At 43.3% G+C, this 25,421-nt stretch overlaps 1 protein-coding gene across 3 annotated transcripts in view; it reads left to right on the forward strand.

Moving 5' to 3' along the window:
* LOC144805858 (uncharacterized) overlaps window positions 1–25,421 on the forward strand; it is a 2,350,900-nt gene that overhangs the window by 1,377,069 nt on the left and 948,410 nt on the right. Inside the window, exon 6 of one of the 3 annotated variants that reach the window (XM_078672339.1) lies at window positions 1,494–4,910. The exons of 1 other annotated variant lie outside the window; for it this stretch is intronic. In XM_078672339.1, the coding sequence (XP_078528465.1) occupies window positions 2,734–3,597 (864 nt within the window). In that variant the 5' untranslated portion in view covers window positions 1,494–2,733 and the 3' untranslated portion in view covers window positions 3,598–4,910. Of the gene's footprint in view, window positions 1–1,493; window positions 4,911–25,421 lie in introns of those variants that run through there. One more of the 3 variants, XM_078672340.1, reaches the window with a different exon arrangement.

The following is a 25,421-nucleotide window of genomic DNA, read 5'->3' on the forward strand; positions in this document are numbered from 1 at the left end:
CTATGCTAGAACGCGGCTATCTTTCTCGGCCGGTAGCCACGCCGGGAAGTGGTTTTTTATTAGTTTTTTTTCTTTGTTCCTTGTTAGATTCATAATTACTTATCCCAAATTAGGATGAGTTTGTCCACGCTTTTTGGCTATTCCGCATACAACACCTTGGTGGAGCAACCTGGAGAAATTACCGTTACAGAAGGCCGTTGAGTTTTCTTTAGACCTATCTGCTGGCTTAGCAAAGTTGCAACATCTTCTTTTTTTTCTTTTTTATCTCTCTCTCTAAGCTCCGGGGCATATATGTATCTTTCATTTGGCTTATCTAATAAGAGGAGGAGCTGATTTACATTGATCAATGCACTTTGTCCACCTGTTATAATTCTGTTGAGGCTTTCTGATCCCCTGCATGGGACCAAGTGATGATGTAATTTTTGCCTGTGGACTGTGGAAAAAAAAAATAATCAACACCTTTTTGACATAAATCAGGTGGCAGGCCAAGGCTCCTCTGTGCTCTGCAGCAGCCGCCGCACGAGCAGCACTAGCAGCGCCTTAGCACCACGGTGCTGGCAGCGGCCGTTCCTGCCTCCATCGCAGATCCGTAGAACTTAAAGCGCCCGTATAACAAGACACGGGTGAAGCGGGAACCGGTCACAAAACAAACCCTGGCAGTCGTCCCAGACTCCGATCCGCTTGCTCGTCAAATCCTCCTCGGCTCTAATCGATACGCTCTGCACTCAACACCGAATCACAGGCCGACAACAACTGTGAACACCAACAGAGGGAAGAATTGTGTGTTTCCCCCAGTTAGTGAAAAAAAAACAGCATATGTCTTGGCTGCTTCTGCTGCACCCAGAGTCTTATGCGTCTTTTCAGTCTAAGGTTTCTGTCTGGAAAAAGATTGTGTCCTGGTTTTCTGCACCCAGTAAATCCAGGTGCAGAAAAACCTAACAACTAATGATCAGGTGGAATAAAATGAACACATGAAAGTATGCCTTAATTTCATTGCCCTTGATTCACACTCTGGACCATAGTTGAGGGATAGGTCTAGGCATAGTCCTCACAACGCCCAATAGATTTGCTTGAGGCAGAGGCCAAAACTCAAAAGTCAGGAAACCAGATACAAGTAGGTGGTAACTCAGGGCAGGGGAAAACGCCTGTTGTCCGTGGAGGAGTCATTCCCTTCCCAGAAATGTGCATTACAAATTAATTAATAGTGTATATGTTTTTAATATCTGTTTGGTGCCAGTCCATATGACTTTCATATCTGCCTTTGGGATTCTATGTTGCAACTCCATAGGGTACATGTATCCTTTGTGAGCTTAATAAAATGCTGAAAATTCTACAAAACCTCACTCCAACATCCAAGTACTCTCATGCTACCATTCTACACTCTGCTCTGTCTGAAAAACAGCTCAACATTTTCAAAATTCTTCATTGATTTGGCTTGTAAATTATATTTTTGGAAATGTACATGTATTAACTATTTAATTTTAATACTATAGGTGATTGAAATTACGGACGAAGAAAGCAAGATTTAGCACTAAGCAACTGAATGTCAGTGGCATAAGAAGGATTATTTTGAAAAACTGAAGGACATCCAGCATTCTACGTTTAAACAATTTCCAAAAATCTAAGTGTGGCGAGGAAAGTACTATACCTGTAAGTGAAGTCTCTAATTTTGCATTTCATTAACCCAGAGCAAAGTCATATCTGTGCACACAGCATCAGAAATAATGTAGAAAAACCGCTTCAGCATCCTCATCTGAAATATTATCAGAAAGACAAATTGCCTCAGCATGACAGAATAACGTTCATCTAAAGCATCATGTAATTCTAGAGAGGAAGCACACACTACATAAAAGAAAGTTACAACTAAAGGTTTCTTCTGGATACCATCAAAGAAAAGACGCTGAAAGAAGACTCCGAAGCTGACACGTTAACAACCAAAAGATTGGAAAAACACCTTTGTTCAACAACCGTTTTTAACCAGTTACTCAAGTTTGAGACTATCTGCCTCGGGATATAACACCTCTACCCACTCTGCTCACTCTTGCGAAAACCTTAAGAATTCACCACTTTATTGTGTTAATGACCATCTCAGATTGTTTCCTTTTTATTGTGTACTGTTCTGTAATTCTATGTAAATCGCCTCAACATTATCTGTTGTGCAGGAGTGATATGTAAAACTGTTAAATATAAAAATGGATTAAAGGAGCACCGTTGCGCTATATCTAATGTAAATAAATCCTCATCCTCAGAACTACAAACCTTAACCTTACCCCAAACATAGAAAGGGTAGAAGGAACTGATGTTCTGCGACTAATCATCCACAATAGTACTCTGCACGCTCTAACGCCCTCAGTTACTGCCATTATACCAGTGCAAAAAGGTACTTATCAGTTTAATCATTAAATATCAGACTAACACCTTATTACTGCATTGCTAAGAACCTATACAAATAGATTTGAGAAAAACTTCAGTCACAAATTAAGTTGCTGCCGGAGAGGCTATTACTTAAAGACTATTATCTGTTAGAAAAATTTCAACAGGTGTTACAGGACTGCTTCCCGACTTTTGTTGCTCAATTCAAGTGTTGAGAAGATTACACACAATTTCTTTTAGAGATAAGTGCTGAACATTATCTAAACAAGCCCGACTCTAAAATCGAGGCAAAATAACCGAAGTTAGGGAAAAAAGTTACCAAGATACAGCCATAAATCTTATCTCACCGAATTTGACAGAATGCACACCGGGGAAAACCACTCTCAGTGCAAAGTATGCCAAAAAAGTTTCAGGCGTAAATCTTATCTCACTGAGCATATGAGAATCCACACTGGGGAAAAACCTTTTCAGTGCTCTGAATGTCAGAAAAGGTTTAGTATCAAACTGAGTCTATATCGACATGAATTAACCCACTCTGGGGAAAAACGTTATCAGTGCTCTGAATGCCCAAAAAGTTTCAACCAAAAATCTCATCTCACTGAACATATGAGAATCCACTCTGGGGAAAAACCTTACCAGTGCTCTGAATGCCCAAAACATTTCAAACTTAAATCACTTTTAACTGCACATGTGAGATTCCACACTGGGGAAAAACCTTATCAGTGCTCTGAATGCCAGAGATGTTTCAGTGACAAAATGAGACTCACTAAACATACACGGACCCACACTTGGGTAAAACCTTTTCAGTGCACTGAATGCGACAAATGTTTCAGTGAAAAAAGCAGTCTCACTCAGCATATAAGAACCCACACTGGGGAAAAACCTTATCAGTGCCCTGAATGCCAGATATGTTTCAGTCAAAAAAGCAGTCTCGCTCAGCATATAAGAACCCACACTGGGGAAAAACCTTATCAGTGCCCTGAATGCCAGATATGTTTCAGTCAAAAAAGCAGTCTCACTGAGCATATAAGAACCCACACGGGGGAAAAAACTTATCAGTGCTCCGAATGCCAGGTATGTTTCAGTGTAAAAAGCCGTCTCACTAAGCATATAAGAATCCACACTGGGGAAAAACCTTATCAGTGCTCCGAATGCCAAAAATGTTTCAGACAACAATCTCATCTCACTGAACATGTGAAAATCCACACTGGAGAAAAAAAATGATCAGTGCTCTAAATGTCAGAAAAGATTCAGAGGTAGAGATGGTTACAAGCGCCATAAGAAAACACACCATCAGAATAATCAGTTCTCCGAATGCCAGAAAAGCATCAATTTTAAACTCAATCTCACTCTACATGAGCAGACGCATACAGGGGAAAAACACTACCAATGCTGTGAATGCTAGAAATTCCTATTTGATAGGCACAGCCTCACTAAGCGACTCCATACTGATGAAAAACCTTATGAGTGCTCTGAATGCCAGAAAAGCTGCAGAAAAAAACGCTATTTCACCATGAGAAACTCCACACTGGAGAAAATCCTTATGCCATAAAAGGTTGAATCTGAAAGACAGAGTTATGCTTCATGAGAGATCCCACTCTGGGGAAAAACTTTATGAGTGCTCGAAATGCAAGCAAAGTTTTGGTTACAAATTACTTCTCACTTGTCATGATTCTTTGCCTGCCACTAACAGGAAATGCTATTTGTGAAGGGATAACATTAATGCTGTATTGTCAGCTGTTTTAGAGTTATTTGACTCGTTTTACTCGTGATTTTAAAAACTGTATTTTCTCACTCTGTATTGCAGACAGCATACCCCTAGGCCACCTGCACACATTTTTGCCGACATTTGATGCCTTTAGCTGCCGTTTTTTAGCTAAATTGGGGTTAGGGAAATCTTCCCACGGCGGCCATCTTTAGTGTGCCCAGAGCGGTGGGAGCGCTCTAGTGGTACATATAAAAGGAGCCCTGTGACAGTGCTCGCGAGATTCTTTGCCTGCCACTAACAGGAAATGCTATTTGTGAAGGGATAACATTAATGCTGTATTGTCAGCTGTTTTAGAGTTATTTGACTCGTTTTACTTGTGATTTTAAAAACTGTATTTTCTCACTCTGTATTGCAGACAGCATACCCCTAGGCCACCTGCACACATTTTCGCCGACATTTGACGCCTTTAGCTGCCGTTTTTTAGCTAAATTGGGGTTAGGGAAATCTTCCCACGGCGGCCATCTTTAGTGTGCCCAGAGCGGTGGGAGCGCTCTAGTGGTACATATAAAAGGAGCCCTGTGACAGTGCTCGCGAGATTCTTTGCCTGCCACTAACAGGAAATGCTATTTGTGAAGGGATAACATTAATGCTGTATTGTCAGCTGTTTTAGAGTTATTTGACTCGTTTTACTCGTGATTTTAAAAACTGTATTTTCTCACTCTGTATTGCAGACAGCATACCCCTAGGCCACCTGCACACATTGTCGCCGACATTTGACGCCTTTAGCTGCCGTTTTTGAGCTAAATTGGGGTTAGGGAAATCTTCCCACGGCGGCCATCTTTAGTGTGCCCAGAGCGGTGGGAGCGCTCTAGTGGAACATATAAAAGGAGCCCTGTGACAGTGCTCGCGAGATTCTTTGCCTGCCACTAACAGGAATTGCTATTTGTGAAGGGATAACATTAATGCTGTATTGTCAGCTGTTTTAGAGTTATTTGACTCGTTTTACTCGTGATTTTAAAAACTGTATTTTCTCACTCTGTATTGCAGACAGCATACCCCTAGGCCACCTGCACACATTTTCGCCGACATTTGACGCCTTTAGCTGCCGTTTTTGAGCTAAATTGGGGTTAGGGAAATCTTCCCACGGCGGCCATCTTTAGTGTGCCCAGAGCGGTGGGAGCGCTCTAGTGGTACATATAAAAGGATACGGTCACCCTATCGCGCTAGCGGTCGCGTTTGCGGAAGCGCCGTCCCTAGCGCCGGAGTCTCGCCTGAGTCAGCCCGTCTGCGCTCTGACGGGCTCTGGGCTCCGGCAAGTACCTTATACCTCATCTGTGAGTACCTTGTTTCTGATCTACTATATTGCATTATGGTCCTTTTCTATTCTGCTGTGGAATTACATTCATGGCGCCGCTTTGCGTGCAAATCCTGCTCTGTATGTACATTGCCCTTTCCCAAATTCAAATGTCACCAATGCGGTTTTGCTCTCGGAAAGCCAGCGAGCTGCAGATTGCTTGAGTGCAATGTCAGACGCAGCAGGCCTGTCAAGTCCAATACTGTCTCTTTACACTCCTCTTTACATTTCTGGAGTATTAATTGTAGATCTCTCCCACAACACAAATAGAACATCTGCGACCTCATCATTGAGGAACAACCGGATGCTGTGTTTCTTACAGAAACCTGGTTGCATGATAGCTCTGGCCCCGATATTGCCGCTGCAATTCCCCCTAATTACGTCATCGTAAGGAAGGACAGAGTTCTAGGCAAAGGGGGGGGGGTAGCCATGATCTTCAAATCTAAGAACACCTGTACATTTGAAGACATTCCTCTCAGGGGTTGCGAGGCAGCCCTTTTTAGGCTAACTATTAACCCTCAGTTCACAATGACAGGTTTACTAATCTATCGCCCTCCTGGGAATGCTACTCCCTGGGTCTCTTCTCTGCCAGATTTTCTGGCCCCCTTGCTGCTTAGAGCAGCCAACTTCTCGATTCTTGGGGATCTAAATATCCATCTCGAAGATCCCGACTGTACGTCCACTAAACAGCTTATTTCTACTCTCGAACTCTTCAACATTCAATTACTGAACTCGGCCCCTACACATCGTGCTGGTCACTTATTAGATCCTATCCTGTCAAACCTCCAGTTGGACTGCTCCCAGAAAGCACGCCCAATAGAATGGTCCGACCACTTTGCTGTTCCTTTTTCATTGGATATCACCAGGACAGCATCACAGATCGGAAAGGAAATAGATAAACGGACACGCAGTTGGGGGAAAATTAATATGCCAGAACTTAATAAACAATTATTGAGGACACTTCCTAACACCGACCTATCTATCTCCGCACTAAATTGTGCAGTTGGTCAGTGGTTAAATAATGCTGTTGACTCCACGCTTCCCTTGACATATAAGAAAACTATGCCTCATCATCCACCTGCACCATGGTTTTCCGACAAGCTTAAGTGCCTCCGCACTCAATGTAAGATTTTAGAAAGGAAATGGAGGCGCAACTATTCTCCTATCCGCAAAGTAGCTTACAGAGAAGCTCTGAAGGGCTATCATAACAGCTGCAAAACTGCTAGAGCAGACTACACTAAAAAAATAGTTTCAGATTCACAAAACTGTCCTAAGGTGCTCTTTTCAGTTGTAAAAAAACTGACAGGAGCGGACTCTATTCCTACGCCTCCCGCGCTTGACAAGGTTCAATGCCAATCCCTAGCTGACTTTTTTGTTAAAAAGGTCGACCTGATCTATGATCTTTTTACCCCGCCATCGATGGTAATACCTTTTGCATCTGGCGCTGTGCAGTCATCTGCTAATGCTGACGATACTGCCAAACTCTCTGTATGGCAGCCATTAGACAATATTTCCTTCCTCTCTTGTCTAAATAGTGTGCGCTCTGGCTCCCCGTGCGATGCACTTCCGGACAGAATACTCAAACAATTAGATTCTTCCACCCATCAGATTTTTGTTAAACTGTTAAACACCTCACTTACTGAGGCATATGTACCCCAGCCATGGAAACACGCCATGGTAGTGCCCTTATTAAAAAAGTCTGGTGCGGATATTTCGAATCTTGCCAATTTTCGTCCAATATCCCTGCTACCCATCTTCTCTAAAGTGTTAGAGAGACACATTAATACCCAGCTCACTGAATTGGTGGAAAGTTCTGGTTTCTTACATTCCTCCCAGTCGGGTTTTCGGTCCTGCCACTCGACCGAGACAGCCCTTCTTGGGGTGACAGAGAGTCTCCGACATGGTGTCGACCAGGGTGAAACCATGGCGCTCATCCTGCTGGATTTGAGCGCAGCTTTCGACACCGTGTCACATTCCATCCTTCTTGACTCTCTGCGGTCACTCGGCGTGACTGGTAGGGCCTTAGCTTGGGTGGCCTCTTTTCTTGGCGAGCGAACCTTTCAAGTTTTCTCCCCTAAGGCGGCTTCAGCAGTCTGTCCCTCAGCGCGGGGTGTCCCCCAGGGGTGCATACTCAGCCCCCTATTATTCAATCTTTATGTAAAACCCTTGGCTAACATCGTAGAGCAGGCGGGGCTGACCCTGTTCTCTTACGCTGATGACACCCAGATTGTCTTCTCCCTATCAGGGCGAGACGAGAAAAACCCCCTGCACTAAAATCGGGCTTCACTCTTGTGGCGGACTGGATGCAGAGGAACTGTCTCAAACTGAATGGGGAGAAGACAGAGGTGGTCATTCTGGGAAAAAATAAGAACCTCTGGGGCCCTCAGCACTGGCCTAATGAGATGGGTGCACTTCCTGTACCCACACATGCTGTACGCAACTTGGGCGTCTAAATTGACGACAAGTTAACAATGAAGCAGCAGGCCACTAAGGTCGCAGCAACCTGTTTTTCTACTCTTAGGTGGCTACAAAAGATCCTATGGATGCTTCCCATTCCTTCCCGTAGAACGGTTGTCCAGGCATTGATAACATCTCGCCTGGACTATGGCAACATACTATATTTGGGTGCTGATGTAGCCACTGTCAAAGTACTGCAGGTTGTACAAAATGCAGCTGCGCGACTCTTGAAGAATGTCCCTAGAAGAACTTCTGCATTATCTGCCTTGCATGATCTTCATTGGTTGAAGATCTCCAGCCGCATAAAGTTTAAGGCATTATGCTACATGTTTAGGATCAAGCAAGGTATTGCACCTACTTACTTACAAAAGCTGGCGCAACTTTACAGGCCCAAACGTACCTTACGATCCTCAGAAATTGGCAATTTCTCTATACCAAGATTTAAGTTGGCAAGGATGGGGGGACGTTCCTTCTCCTATCTTGGTCCTAAATATTGGAATGCCCTGCCCACTGCCCTTAAATTAGAGACCAGCCTTTTTTGTTTTCGCAGAGCACTGAAAACGCTGTTGTTCACATAAGTAGGTAGTACCTGCAGGTTGGCTATCTGATATCTTCTTCTCCAGTCTGTCCCTAGCGCCGGGAAACCCACTGTGGGTAGCTGTGCGCGGTAAAAGTTTAAATAAATAAATAAATGAGCGAACTCACACGGGGGAAAAATGCCTTATGTGTGTTCTGAATGTCAGATAAGGTTTAGTCTCGAATACAATGTCATTTCACATGAGGGAATTCACACTGGACTAAAGCCATATACAGGAGGGGAAAGCCAGAAACATTTTACTGAGAAAGGAGATCTCACTAAACATGAGAAATGCATCCACACCAGGTGAAAAGTAAGGCGTAGCTTGAGTTGCAGAAAAGCTTCTCACAACCTGACTTTACATGAGAGAGCACATCTTGTAGTTGCAATAGAATTCATAAAGAAACTCTTGCAGGATAACTTAGGCTGCCCGCATGCAACCTCCAAAGAAATTTCAGGCCTGGAAATATTTTTCATTGCAACAGAATCCACAATTTGAGTATCTGAAAGTTACAAAACTCTCAAGGTCTTTACTTTACACAGAGAAGTGTTAGTGCTTGCAAAAATCAACTAATTGCCCAAAAAAATCACAATAATAATGTCTTAAATTTTACTCCACCCAAAAGGTTTCTACTCACCCTTGTTTCTTAACATATGACTGATATCTATTTTTTCATGATAAGATTAAGCCTATGCGGAGTTCCTCCTCAGTGAGCAAATCCGCAAAGTGACAAAAAAACTCTGGCGGTCTACGCGGAGTTCCGCAAGCAGCGGAGTGCGTAAGGATCATGCAGTTTGTGGTGATTTCATCCCATGTCGGAGGATCATTTGGCCCTTCTCTTCCAGGAAGTTATGGATCTCTTTGTCAAACGCGTCCCTGTGCCAGAAGTAGGTCGGAGTTGCTACTCCCACTACTTCTTGGTACCAAGAAGGACAAAGGCCTGCATCCTAGCTTAGTTCTCAGGGACATCAACCGCTTTCACCGAAAGGAGAAGTTCAAATTGTTAATCTTGGCTCAGGTCTTATCTGCTTTCGACCCTGGAGATTTGATGGTAGAGTTGGACTTGCAGGACACTTACTTTCACATCCCCGTCTTGCCTGCCCACCGGCATTACCTACGGTTCACGGTAGGCCACACGCATTTTCAGTTTACCACGCTCCCCTTTGACCTTACCAGCCCCCCCTCCCCTGGGTGTTCACGAAAGTGATGGCGGTGGTCGCAGCTCATCTGCGCAGATCAGGGGTTCCAGTCTTCCCCTATCTCGACGACTGGCTGTTGAAGGCTCCCACCTCCAGACTACGACGGACTTCCATAATTTGCTGGGGTTCTCAGTTAACGTGCTGAAGTCGCACCTGATTCCATCTGATAAGCTCCTTTTCATCGGAGCGGTTCTGGACACAGCACAGTTTTGGGTCTATCCTCCCTAGCAGCAAGTCCAGGATATTCGGGCTATGATACCGATTTTTCAGCCTCCAACCCGGTGTTCGGTGAGAATGACCCTGAGGCTGCTGGGCCTCAGGGCCTCCTGCATCCTGCTGGTGCATCATGCCAGATGGCATATACGTGCTCGGCAGTAAGACCTGAAGTTCAGCAACAGGGGAATCTTTCCGATGACGTTCAGATTTCGGAGGGGACTGCAAGTCAGTTGCAATGGTGGTTTACGAACCAGGATTGGGTCAACAGCAGATCCTTCTCCCTCCCCCAACCTGAGTTCACAGTAGTGACGGATGCGTCACTCCTGGGTTAGGGCAGCCATATGGGAATGGTGGAGATCAAAGACCTCTGGTCTCTGGCGGAGTCCAGGCACCACCTCAACCCTCTGGAGTTCCAGGCGATTCGTCTTGCACTGAAGGCATTCCTTATTTCTGTCAAAGGAAGAGTGGTGCAGGTGTTCTCGGACAACACCACCGCCAAGTGGTACTGCAACAAACAGGGCAGGGTGGGGTCGTGGACCGTATGTCAAGAGGCTTTTCGCCTTTGGACATGGCTGGAACATCAGGGCATATCTCTGGTGGTTCAACACTTAACAGGTTCACTGAACGCAAGGACGGACAAACTCAGCCGCCAGTGCATGATGGATCACAAATGGCATCTTCACTCGAAGGTCGTGCTAGGTCTCTTTCAGTAGTGGGGAGAGCCTTGGTTAGATCTATTCGCCACCAAAGAGAACGCTCAATGTCAGCAGTTCTGCGTGTTAGAGTTTCCAAAGCGGCTCTCGATCGGCTACCCTTTTCGTTGCGAGTGGAGTTGCGGCCTCCTGTACCACTTCTGCCAAGATTGCTGAAGAAGATCAAACGCGATCAGTCCCAAGTCTGGTACCCCGAGCTCTTGAGCTTGGCCATCAATCCTATTGTTAACAGATTTCTGAAGTGCATTACTCATCTCTTTCCTCCTTCTCCTTTCGTAATACCCTAGTGGGAGTTGACCTCACTTATCTTATGTGTGCTCCCTTTGAGCGCCTACATAATTGTCCTCTTCGCCTCCTTAGAAGACTAGTTTTTTGCTTGCCATCACCTCTGCTTGCAGGATGAGTGAGCTTCAGGCTTATCCTCCAGACCTCCCTTTCTTGCTCTCCATCCAAACAAAGTAGTCCTCCGTGTAAGCCCTCTTTTCTGCCCAAAGTGATTGCCTCTTTCCACATAGGTCTGACCATCAGATTACCTACCTTCTTCCCACCTCTGCTGTGTTTTTCTCTGCCAGGTGCACAACATATAGACTGTTCACACACTTTCTGTAGTATGCTTTGTTCTGGGCAGATAAACTCTAATCCCCACTCCACTTCTATCCTCGTGTTAGTGCAGCCCGATGTAAACAGTAATTGTAATGTATTTAGATTTACATAACACTTACTACCCCATACGAACTTTGAAGCGCTTTTTGGACGAGTAGCACACTACTCTAGGATCCAAAAATGATTAGTGGTGAATTAATATAGGGAACTATAAAATGTATATGAGAGCTGGACATGTTGGTCTGTTAGTTGGGTTAAAAAAGATTGTGGGGGGATAGAAGGAAGAAGGTTTTGCATTTATATAGCGCTTGCTACCCCTGATGAAGTGTTGAAGTGCTTTTCGGCGAGTAGCATGCTACTCCAGATCCCAACAAGATGAATAGACAGATCAATTATGGTGGGGAGGTTGTTTTATTGTATACACACAACTGTACACAAATTAATAAAATTCCGTTGTAAAGTTGTATCCAAGAGGCAAGTATAGTCTCTGATAATATTGTATACAATACTGATAAGTTTTAAGTTGGCTTGCCATAAAGACTGATGCCCCGTAATGTTGATGCAAAGTCATCTGTGCTGGAGTATCTTAGACTCTTGTTGAATTGTACCATCCACCTTGTAGGTACTGCTATTTGTATCATGTCCACGTTGTAGGCAGACACAAACGCCTAAATTGTGCACTATTTATATTAAGCATAATAAGCAAGTAAGTGAGCAGATGGCAGTAAGCACTGTACACGCTGTATTAGGTGCTTAGAAGTAGAGTGACATAGAGGGCAATAAACACTCACTAAATCTTTTTTATTATTATTAACAGTCCTCATAAGACCATACAATTCAATACGATGTACAAATAGCCCATTGGGAAACAGTTCAGGCATCATCTGGGGATTACACATCCGAGAAACACAAGTGTGTTTCATGAATACAAATTGACTACTCCTCCAAGCACTGCACTGTATTATTGACACGGGTGAAAAGGCAAACAAGCAGTCAGGAGGCGCACTGATTGTATACCCCCCACCTGACAGGATGGTGACAGACCCCAACCACCTGCAGGGGAAACGTGCCACCTAACTTAATAGCTGCCAGACGCTTTACTATGTAAGCAGACTGGTGGTTTACAACTGCGCCTACATTGGGGCACCACATGTTTTTTCCAGCATAATCTGGTGTACTCCCCCTGTGTGGGATGATAGCACCCACTGAAAACTGCACCGTTGTGTAGTCTGGGACAGTGCACCTTCCATGTAATTCTGAACTGGGCCTTTAAATACGGTACTATTTTGTGTGCCTATTTAATTCAGGTATACAAAGAATGTGGCACTACTTGTATACTAGGGTAGGACAAGGAGGATTGAATTTCTATGGTGGCAGAAATGTTTCTGTCAAAGTGCTTTATGCCCTAAACACTCTCCCGTATCCTGAATATAATAAGATTACGTAGAATACACCTCTGCGTGCCTAATGCTGCCATTTGCATTTCAAGACCAGTGATTAATGGGGCTTTATCAAGGTCAAAGCCATTAGGCGTTCCCGACCTGTCTGATACTTGCATATGGAAAAGATGGGTCATTTGAACCTAAAGATAGATAAACATATTCATAGGTCACGATTTATGTCTGCATCTAATATAAAACTGTAAATTAGGAGAGGTGATAAGTGAGAAGTTAAAGGCAGCTGCTAATCGAGCTGCATTTGTACATAGGCCGTCCTATATTATGATATCTATTCGTGCTTCAGTCTTTAATTGTAATGAATACTTTAAAACCCATGCATGAAGTCATCGTCCAGCTGTTTAGATAATCCACCTGTCTCGCCACCTCTTCCACACTGCATCCTTAACCAGTGGCCTAGCCAGTGTGCCCTGGCCCCCAAGGCAAGAAAGGAAATGTGACCCCTGCCCTTTATTTGGAGTGTGGAACAGAGCAATAACCATTGTTCTGTGGGCCCCTCAAGCCTCTGTTTGAACTGTGACAAACAGCAGTTATCAGGGTTCAGTGGGCCTTTAAGGCATCTGGGACCTGGTGCCACTGCACCTGCTGCACCAATGGGAAGCTAAGCCCCTGCCCTTAACAGCTTCTATGTTAGTCCCACTGGAGAACCAAAACAGCCAAGTACTGATCTGGCCATATATGCAGGCATGCAGCCGCCTCTTCCACTGAAGGGATTTAAGTCGCATGAAAGCAGCATGCGGGAAACAACCATTTTCTGAGGTAAAGTCAACCAACACCTCGTCTGTTCCAACCTGAATCCATTTAAAACCAGGGACGAAAAAACGGTTCATCGTCATCCGTTGCTTATCAGAAGGGTAAAACAGATTCATCTAACATTACAGTGTACCACATAACAAATTGTGATTCTGTTTACAAATTAAAACTAGCATGCATATAGAAAGGGCAGCCTTTGGCCAAAATAGCCACATTCCCTACTCATGCTTTTAAAACATCTTATACAAAAAATGCTAATTACATTGTCATCCGGAAATAGTCGTTAGCACCAACTCATAAGCAAATGCCACTTAGAATTGTCTTTCACTTCAAGCTTTCAAAGGTAAATTGATATAAAAGCAGTATTGAATTTTTTGACGTTGTGTACTCTTACCAAAATTTAGAGCATCAATTTTATATGACACATCATAGAAAAAAGGAGTTCTTTAAATATACTAAACCTCCTGAAACGTTCGATTAACCAGTTATAAAGTCACGTCTAGCTTAGTTAGTTTATAGTCTTTTTTTTATAATAGTAATTATTTCACATTGTTACTGAATCTGCATGGCTAAACACTTAAGGTCCCAAAGGCGGGACCTATTGGCTATGACAATGCTTGTTATTGATTGAGTACATTGAACGGCACAACTTTTGATTAAGTCCTGAAGAATACCGCAAACACCTCTTCGGAGGGTTAATAGACTGAAACATGTTGACCTTTTATTGACTCTAACAGTGCATATATATTTCTCCCACAGTGTCCTGTTTTTAATCCTGGCCCAGGGGCGTACAAATAATGGAAACCCTATACCCTATAGCAAGTTTTAACTTTCACTCTGCTGCCTCCACTACCCTGAGCTCATTATTGTCGTATTTAGTATACCTTTCTTTACAACAAGACATGCCTGAACTCCTCCCTCTCAGTGAGGGGGTTGTATCACTGTGCAAGGAGATTCCCAATAAAAAAGCATGCCAACTATGGTGGGTGAGGGAAATCGTCCTTTTAAAGGGATATTTCATTTTAGCTAGGTCTTCATTTGAAACCGTAATCGTCAGAGACCCAAGGGTTTCTTGATTGTGGTACAAATGCATTTTTACCCCTTCATTGTACGTTTAAGCACAGACCATTGCATGAAATGTTGTGATCTATGTAGGGAAAATACTCTGTGCACTGACAAAATGTGTTACAATAACAGAAAGTTGATAATCGCATTTAATAACTTCTCAAACCTGGATTTATCTAGAAGAGAAGTCTGTTCATTCTAGCAGATTTTTGATACCACAAGGTATAAGAAATTAGGGGATCTTTATCCGATATCTTTATCATACACTTTTCCAAGTATTATTTCTAAAGATTAAGGAAGTTCTATTTTGGTCTTTTCTAAACTAACCCCAGTGCGTAGGACTACAATAACCACCTCTCACAAATCAATATTGTGCTTGTTTTAGTGAGAAAGCTAAATGATATAGGAGCAACCAGGAAATGGCGCCAGTATTTTTCTTAGGAAGCTTCAAGTTAGAGAGTGAAAACACTTTTTAGAATGCTCCAAAAATTGTGAGAAAGATATTTCAATATGTTTGACAAAAAGAATAGGGACATTTCATTACAATATTGAAATGGGAACTAACAGGAACAAATATTTACATGACATTACAAAAATATTAGAGACTAAATCTCAGCAATATAGGAAATACTGAGGCTCATGTACTAATAATCCATTTGGTAAAAGGTGGTTGCTTGTAGAGTCAGCACACTACTTTGTCTGTGATAGCTTTTAAATAAAGGCATTTTTTTAATGCACCCTATTTTACTTTCAGATTCACAAATGTCCCCTTGGGCTACTACCTCCTGTTACTGTTTTTCAGTCCACATATGGTTTCAAAGCTCAATACATACCTTAACAATGTATTAAATATTCAGAAGGGAAACCATTAACATTCCCCTTCCAAATTCTGAATTGTTAAATGGGCTTAGTACATTTGAAAAAGGGGTTTAGCATTTGCAAACTCTGTGAACTACTGAACCAGTAGATTTTTTTAACAATAAAACATGAGGCAATTTGTCTCAATTCCCTCCAAATTAAGTTTTCTAATATTGTTAGTTGAATGATAACTGGTGCATGTACCTATTTAGTGTTAGTGTTGCTTCAGATCAAATAAAAACCATCACACATAACTCTTACACAATACTTAAAGACAGAATTTCTGACATCCAGCGTTAATGTTTTGTTAAATATATTTGTAAATGTTGTCACTTAAACAGGAAAGCAGCTAAAGCAGTCTCTGGACATAAAATAGTATGTAATCATGATCTTTAGATGCATTTTCTGAGTTTCAGGAACAATGTGTGTCTCTGGGTTTACTCTAAACCACTATAATAAACATATTCAATGCTTTTAGATTTGATCTGTCTGTACTGGTTTCCATTGCAGACAATAATCTAGATTTACACCAAGGATCAATTCCACCCATGGCTTTTAAAATCTATTTATCATTGATCTTTTTTAGTGTTATCGCAACTAAAACTGTAATAGAACTGATCTGAGAGATGGACCTTCAAGTATTATGCTCAGTCAATTTATTGAACAAACTATGGAGTTAAAATCTGAATAGATTAGATACACAAGCATTGTCTGACCACTGTATTTTAAATCAATACATTACTTATCAGCACATTTTCTCTAAGTACAATTCAGTCATCTTCTATTTTTCACGGAGCTCTTGCTGGTCTGTTAGAACTCTTTCAAAAATATGACATTTAAATGTCCCAAAAATCAGGAATTCTAGTTTCAATTCTAGTTTCAAGCCTGGTCAAACCTTAATGAATGCTATACCTAAAGATACCCTTCTGTTCCTACATTTTATTGTGCACCATGATTCAGAAATGGCATGTTTTTGCTTTCGGAAGTAAAATTCTAAACATATTTATTGTTGTTGCCAGCCGAAACATTATCACTAATTGGGAAGATAACAACAAGTGGTCTTGTGATGCTTGCTGGAATGGGAAGTGTTTAATCAAAAAGTGGATGGAATTCAAGTTTAGGAGACAATTTTACTAAAGTGTATGGATTTTGTATATATTTCAAATTGTTGATCTCCAAAAAGGCCTAAATAAATAAATTGAATTGAAATTCAAGTTTATCATTTGAATCCTATTGTTGGAAAAGATGTGATTTTGAACCCCATGAGGCGGTTCCTTTCCAGAAAGCATTCAGGTTGTAATCATGAGTCAAATAATGCTGAGGAGGTTAAAATATTCAAATTTAATTCTAATTACATATGAAATGTTCAATGTTCAATATATTTCTCTTAGTATTTTAATGTGAGGACTTTATTGTTTAAGGAAAATAATTAGTATTTGTTTTTCTATATGTAGGAAGCATTACATTAATGAAATCACTGTATCCCACCTTCTTTGTTTCCTTTCCTGTTCTTTATGAACGTTTCTATTGTTGAACTTTAAAGATTGCCCGAAATTAGGAAATGTGCTCTACATAACTTTGCTGTGTTACATTATGTTGATTTTTATGTACAACTAAAATGTTTCAAACACAACAAATGGTAGTTGATATGTATTTACAACTGCATCATTTTTATTGTATGGGCACTTTCAAAGGGGCCAAAGATATGGTCTGCGGGTTGACGGAGGACCACATTGGCATCAGCAGGGAGAGGTTTGGTCAGGTGATTGGGGATACATGTAAACTTGGAAGTAGAGGGAACAACGCATATACATTGTGTGGACTGTGACTCCTGAAGTTATTGTGAGGGATACCATGCTACCCTGTAAATGAATCCCCTATTGATTATTAGCAACAAACTTTATTCGGTTTTATAAAAGAAAACCATAAAAGTCATACATAAAATGATAAAACATTTTCCAAGTTACAGATTGACAAATATAATATGCCCAAGTTAATCAGAACACAAGATAAAAATTCAGGAATTACAGTACAGAAGTTAATCGCAGCTTGACCTGAACAGTGACCCGTAAAAAGTTAAGCGTATGCAAAACAGTGTCATTAGAGCAGTTGTAAAAAGTTAAGAGCTGGTCTCACCCCGCTTTTTTGAGAATGGGAATAATAAATAACTTTATGAAAGACAGCATTAAAATTACAAAACATTAAAAAAGTGCATCATGTCCTGAGGAGACTCACTGTTGCAGCCACAGGGCATGAGGCACGAGGCCTCTGTGAGAGCCGCAAGGGTGTGCCAAGAGGTAATGGAAGAAGTTGAGCCGAAACTGGGTGAATAGAAAAAGATCATGGATGCTTTTAAGCCCTAGGAAATAAGGTTCGATGGTTGGTACAGTTTTGAACACAATGGGCCACATGCATCATTGTAGGATTTTGCATTTCCTAAATTGCGAAAATTAAGGAATCGCAATTTAGGAATTGCAAAATCCTATGCATTTTTTGGCGAATCCCATTTGTTTGATGCACTGCAAGCGTGCCCCCTGCACCCCTGAAATGTATTTTAAAGTGCATGTTTCACACACACATGTCCTAAGGACATGTGTGTCTGTAACATGAAAGTTTAAAAAATGCAATTGTGAGCATTTTCATAACTTTTCGCAAATTACCACGAGGTTCAACCTCGTGGTAATTTGCACCCCCTAATTGCTAATTCGCAATTTGAAAAACAATCATGCATTGCTTTTAAGGAATCGCAAATTTGCGATTCCTTAAAAGCAATCGCATTTTTGGAAATCACTAAAAATAGCGATTTTCACAAAAATGTATGATGCATCCCAAAAACTTATTTAGGAATCGCAAACGGACGAATTTACCGATTCGCACCGTTTGCACTTCCTAAATAGGTTGATGCATGTGGCCCAATGTACTTACGCACACTAGGCTTACACAGCTAATTTCCCTTTCTATCACAGCAGCTCATTCTTTAAAAAACATTCTTTGACCAGAGAAAGGTCTCTCTTACATATGCGCTCAGGGTTAGCAAATAGTTCCTACCTACCCTGGAGAGGCCAACTCTTATATACTGGAGCCATCGGATGCTTGAGACATGGTCAAGTGAAAGGCATTCCCGTAGGATGTCTTTGCTAAGTGTATTTTCTTAATTAGCCCAAATATTAAGCCACAAAGCTAGGGGATGGAAAACCAGTAAATCTGAGAGGAAAGGCATCCCCAACTCTACGTGCACAACATAAAACGGGGTGCTTTGTGGGACAGAAAGGGCCCATCGCAGGAAAGAGTTTTCAGCATTTTGCACTGCCCCTACCCCAATGTGGCCCCATATCTCACTCCCATAACTAACCTTTGAGATATATTTGTCTTCATATGTATTCAAAAGAGCCCCTACTGGCTTCCCTCCCACTCTGCTGGCAAAGTTAAAAACAGCTGAAAAAGCTTTCACTAGATCACCTTTCTTCCAAGTAAACAAAGGGCACCAACTCAAGGAATCGTCAAACACAACTCCCAAATAGGAGAAAACATTGGTCTTCGGTATTGACGAAAGTCCGAATTTAAAAGTGAACTGCTTAACTTTACGAGGTCCCACCTGCATAATGAACGACTTGAATGATTTAACGAAAGGTTCAAGTCATTCATAAAAAGGGCAAAAGAATTCAGAAGAAGTTGTAGGCCCCTAGCTGCCTTCGCCCAAGGACTGCATCGTCTGCGTATAGGAGGACTGGCAGGCTACGCTTGCCAACCTGAGGACAATCAGCATTTGTGGCCAAAAGGGTCTTCTCTAAGGAGTTAATATAGAGGTTAAAAAGAAAGGGTGCTAAAATGCACCCCTGATGCACCCCTTTCTTGATGTCAAGCTGACTGGACACTTTCAGATCCTTTGAATAGCAGACAACCGCGGTTGAATCACGGTGAAGATCCAGCAGAAATAAAATTATGTTACTGTCTATGCCAATGGAGGACATCAGCTGCCACAGCTTGGACCTATTGATTCAGTGGAATGCTGAGGACTGGATCATGAAGGCTAGGTATATGGGGCTGGAACGAGCCACAATGTATTTGTTGAGAACCATGTACAGGTTTAAAACACTGTTCCACGGTGGAACTACCTGGGCGAAAGCCTTATTGGATATCGGATAAAAAGTTGTTTTCATCAACCCAAGATACAAGTGTGTCAAGTACCATGCGGCCCACCACCTTCACCACAGAGTCCAGAAGAGAAATGGGCCTATAACAACAGGTACTGTCCCAATTTCCCTTTTTAAATACCGGGACTATAATTGATAAAGCCCAAGAATCTGAGCGTCCAACCTGAACTGCAGCATTGATAACAGCTGTGAGGACCGGCACCCAGGTTTCTACATGGGCGATGTAGAGATGTAGAGATCTGGTGGGATTCCATCTGGCGCGGGGGCCTTGTTTTTAGACAGACCCGGAACACCGCCTCTCACCTCTTTCATGGTGAAAATAAGTTCTGACTTGCCTTCCACCCTTTCCTACCTCTCAATTGGAGGGGTTTCCAACTGGAAGATACCCTCGAAATGATGTACCCAATCGTCCTCTGTGATATGGGCATCCAGTAAATTAGCATTATTTTCTAGATAGAAATGGGCTGTTAATAATGCCCCAGAACTTTGAGCTATTACGCAGTGTACTAGCGTCCAAAAAATCGTTCTAGGCCTCCTCCTTTAAACGACAGACTTGCAAGTTGCTAGAGCAGCCTTATATGCTCTTCGTAGGCCTTTGACCACCACCCAGTCTTGGGGCTTAACACCCACAGCCTGTCTCAGGTTCCTGCAAGCCTGGGAGCACGCCGACTCAAACCATCGTGGACCTATTTGCTTACGGCCCCCTCCCGGGGCCCGTAGTAACTTCCTTATGACAGTAGACATAGTATCTTTGGTGGAGAAGCCATCACAAGAGCAGATCCCCAAATCTTCCTCCTTTGTCCACCCTGGGGTTTCAGAAAAAAGGAGATGGAATTGGTTCAGCCTGAATCTAGTTAGTAAAAAACGATGATTTGCATTATTTACAATATTCAGGTATGGCTCAATCAAATCTGAGGTTTGTAACAATAGGTGAGCCCTTACAGTAGGTTTACCCAGCTCTCTATCTTCTCTGGCCGAGCAAGCTGCTAACTTATAGGAATCCTTAGCCCACTTGATATCCCCTTTCACTAACTTATTAGGCGAGTTAAACAATTCTGGTCGACCCAAATTAACAGCTAGTTTATGGACATAACTCAGCCAGGGAATGCGATGACCAAAATCAAGTGCTAAACAATTTCTAAGGATTTCTTGATTCAGCTCCAGCTCGGGATTTAGCCAGATAGAAATCCATTTTAAAAGAGGAGCTACGGCTATCCGGTCTTCCAGAAAACCAACTCCACACTCCTGATGAATGATATAGCCAGATGTGGATTGAGGAACTGATAGAATGGTTTTCAGAAATGTATCCTCCGCCACGTGAATGGCCTTAACATTCTTAAAGCCCCAGAGCTCTGCCCCATACATAGCAAGGGAGGTACATTTGGCGTCATATATCTTTAGCAAGGCTTGAAATGGTTTAACTCCCAGTTTACGGGCAAAGCCCAAAACGGCCAAAATGGATCTAGCTAAAACATTACGTTTAGCTGTTATCTGAGGCGACCATGTGCCCTTGTCATCAAAGATAACGCCTAGGTATGGAAAAGTTGATACCCTAGACAGCACATTCCCTTCACAATGCAGAGTTTTTACCCCCTTCACTTTTGTGCCCACCGTCATAACATGTGATTTGGAAAAGTTAACGCTAAGATCTATAGATTTCATAAAAACAGAAAATGAGTTTAAAAGGCTTTGCAGTCCTACCGCTGTACGTGCTAAAAGGGCGGCATCATCAGCATATAACAATGCCGGAATTGATTGTTTGCCTACCCTCAGTATGTCCTTGCAAGCCTCCGTTAAGACAGAACCTAGGTCATTAATGTACAGGGTGAAAAGCAGGGGAGCCAAAATGCACCCCTGCCTAACACCATTCGCAATACAAATCTTCCCTGTACAATTTCCCTTACGGTCGTATCTCACTGTGGCCGACAGATCCCTGTGAAGGTCAGCAAGAAAGTACACAATATTTTTGTCCACGCCTAGGTGAAGGAGCATCACCCATAATTTGGACCTATTCACACGGTCAAAGGCAGAGGAAAGGTCCATGAACGCTAAGTATAAGGTGCCCCTTTTGGCGATTGTGTACTTTCCAATTAGTAATTGGAGGTTGAGGCTTTGATCTATTGTACCTCTCCCTTTCCTAAACCCAAATTGCAGGCCCGAAAGGGTATTGGTTTCTGCTAGCCACCATGTGAGTTTACTTAAAACCACTCATCCGAGGACTTTAACAGCAGAATCAATAAGGGAACTGGGTCGATAACAGCTAGGGTCCCCTCTGTTTCCCTTTTTAAAAATGGGTACAATAACAGATTCATACCAAGTTCCCGGCAAACCTGTTTTGCACACCCTGTTAAAAACATTACATAAAACCTTTGACCATGTCTTGACATCTGATTTAAAGAGGTCGGCTGGGACACCGTCAGGTCCGGGAGCCTTATTACTTGTCATCTGGCTGATGGCATCTGCCACCTCTATCTCAGTAACCGATAAAGTATAAGGATCATTCATGGATAGGGATATAGCGACCCCTCCCAAGTCTGGTCCTTCATAGACTGATTTAAAATGGGAACACCACACCTGTCCCTGGATACCACAATCTAGTTGATCATTGCAGAAATCATTAAAAAAAGGTTTATTGACCACTACCCAAAATTTGGAGCTATTTTTGAGGACGTTAATAGAAGTTAACTCCTCCCATGCCTCGCCTCTGATTTCACGTCTTCTACTTTCCAGTACATCTTTATATGCTTTCCTTAAAGCTGCCACAGTGGGCTTATCGACTGGATTTCGTTTCAGGGCCTCCAACAGTTTCCTATGTGCTAGTGAGCAATTGTGATCAAACCACCCCTCCCCGGCTAGATCTTGCACCTTACCAGGCCGTTTGAGATCATCCGCAACCTGAGAGCAGACTTTAGTGTATGCCTCTAAAACCTCCTTGTCCCCAGCTTGCTCATTCAAGCAAATACACATCTCTGTTCCAACCTTAGTTAAAAGGTTGGTATGAAAATCCCCAGGTACCACTCGGCACCATCTAATTCTACGGGCCTGATCTGTAGGCTGGATGTCCATTTTATCCATCTTCCTATTACATCGTTCCGGTTTCTCGACCACGTCCACCATGGTCAGAACCACTGGATTATGGTCGCTAAATGTAGACCAGATTGCTGTGTATCCACAGACCTTGGCACCCAGCACGGAACTAAAAAAATATAATCAATAATCGAAGAGGTTCCGTTCCCTTTAAAGGTGGGTACAACCTTACTCCCTATATAGGGCAATATTAATCTGTTGTCCGCCATTAAAGCTTCCAAGAATTCTCCTTGTGGGGAATGCTCAAAATGGATTACGCCCTGGTCCATGGGGCCTAAACAGTCCATAACCAGACAAATCTCAGGGCAACCGTGAACATTAAAGTCTCCTAAGACAATAACCGAGAAAGGGTCTGTATAAGCTGCTCTATAGTTGTCAAGGAACTGATTTAGACTAACCAGATGTTCAGTAGCAGTGACTCTGTCAAATGAGTTATAAAAATTAATGATCAAAATAGTGCCCACCTGACTAGAAGCAATTTGCACTGCCAGACAATGCGTAGACCCCGTGTCCAAGTTGGTATGGATACCTGGGATACTAGCGGAAACCAAAGTAACTAACCCACCCTTTGCCTTCCCCTTACTAGAGGCAATTGCTGGAATAAAGTGGGTTGCATAGCCATCTAAACATAGCAAATTCTCAGTGTCCCATGTTTCCTGCAACCCGATGATATCAACCCCACATAAGAAGTTTCTCCATAGGACTTCGTCTAATTTATTTTTTAAACTTGCAATGTTCCAAGTTAAAATCTTGGTACCTTCTTTGGTTTCAATCAGAACCCCTCTCTCTTTGGGGGAGGTTCTTACTTCTAGTAATTCCTTCCTTTTGGCCCCATTCAGCTGGACATCAATAGTAGATGCTCCTGGAGTTACTAGTCAGTCGATTTCTTCCAGGTTCGAGAATACCTCAAATCTGTTTTGAACTGGTACAAAAAAGTCCAGGGGCCTCGTACCTGGGGTAGATGCCTGCGTGGTGGCCTTTCATTTATCACGACTGTGGGGTTTCTATAAAAAAAAACTGAAGGGTACAATACCAATAGCGTCCTCTAAGCCCTGCCTCGTGCCCACCTCGTGCCCGCCCTCTCCAGGATCACTTTGACGATCTGTGGTGAGGCAAAATTCAAAATTACACAATCCCCTATAAAAGTTTTAGCAGACTCCCCTACCCAAAGGATCCTACGTGTCATTTTAAATTCGTTGAATAAACAGCTCCCGAAACCAGTCAGGTTATTTACGTGGTGTAGTGCCTTGTTTCGCAGGGACATCCAATGTTCATCCACACCACTCTTTAGCGCGGGAACGTTTGTCATAATGACCGTATATGGGGTTGCCTCGGGGGGAAGATTGAACCTATCCGTTGTGGGCTGATGTGAACGAATCCCCCGCCCTGGTGCCTCAGTTTTACCATCCCGGGGACCATCCCATGATCTTTTATTAGAGAGCAGGCCAGGCTTACCACCTACATTCGGCGCGGGTGCCTTGGTGGTTACACTGCACCCCGCATCATCCACTGTGGAATTCTGCATAGGCAAGGTGCCCATAGGCCTAGTAGGTTGACTAGATCCTCCTCTCTGTGGATTACCTACAGAGAAAAACAGCTGATGTTCAATTTTATCTAGCCTGGAGTCTATTTCAGAGAGTTTAGAAGAGATGGGTCTCAATAATTCTAATAACTTCTCTTCGATTTTAGACACAATACGATTCTCCAGGTCACATGATAATAGCTCTGGCCCAACCTGAGAACTACTGTCTAACGCACTGTGTGCACTTGATCCAACGGCCTCCCGTGCACAACCCTTCTTTCCCTGTGTACCACCCCCTTTTTTGGGCACTTTACTAGCTTGTTGTAAGGTGGCCGAGATGCTGCCCGCTTTCCGCTTTGTTGAGGTTACATTTGCCTGGTGTTCCCCCCTGAAAGCTTTATTCATGCGTTGTTGATGAGTCCATATTTTAGTGGGGGAAGGGGAGGCGGGGGCAAGGGGAGTATCCCCCTCTACATGGGTATCAACTTCAGGATGGTCTGGTGAGAGCGTTGATGGACCCGGCGCTAATGATACATCCACCCGGCCTTCTCTGTTACCCACAGATCCATCTAGCTCTAACGACACCACTGGGCCAGTATCAGGGACACCGATAGAAGAACGACGATGATCCATAGAAAGGCGCCTTTGTGTTAGTTCAATCTCCCGACACAGAACAGACTCTGCTCTTATTAAAAACGCATCAAGGGTTCCCACTACCCGTGAGCCCCCACCCCTTATCACCGGTTTTGCTCATAGTCTCAAGTAACTACCAGTATTATATGGCTAGATATAAAACACAAGGATCAGCATGCATGCACCGCCAATACAAGGGTGAAGAGTCACTGACCACTTGCAAATGTCACAGCATAAGGCCAAGGAGCCTGAAGTCCGGAGGTAAGAGATGTGGCCCTGCCCTGCCTTCTCCTGGCTTTGACAGGCGAGGACGGGCCCGCGCGCGGCCCGTGCTTCGCCCGCGCGCGGCCCGTGCTGCGGTAGAGCGCGCCTGGTCTTATGGGCCTTGGTCGCCCTGGCGGCGCGTCACCGATTGTGCGCGCTGCAAGGCCCCCTGGGTATTGCAGTCCGGGGCCTCGCAGAACCCAGCAGGACGTCTCCCTCTTCGTGTCCCTTCCGCAAGCTGGGCAGAACAGAAGATCCCCGCAAGTCCTCTCCGAGTTCCCTGGGATGAGGTATATGGCGTCCGTTAAAAGCAATAGCAGCAATTAGTGAGAGCCGCGTCCCGTGCTGCGGGAAAGCGCGCCTGGTCTTATGGGCCTTGGTCGCCCTGGCGGCGCGTCACCGATTGTGCGCGCTGCAAGGCCCCCTG

The sequence above is a fragment of the Lissotriton helveticus genome (genome assembly GCF_964261635.1).
Source record: "Lissotriton helveticus chromosome 1_1 unlocalized genomic scaffold, aLisHel1.1 SUPER_1_unloc_3, whole genome shotgun sequence".
Lineage (NCBI taxonomy): Eukaryota > Metazoa > Chordata > Amphibia > Caudata > Salamandridae > Lissotriton > Lissotriton helveticus.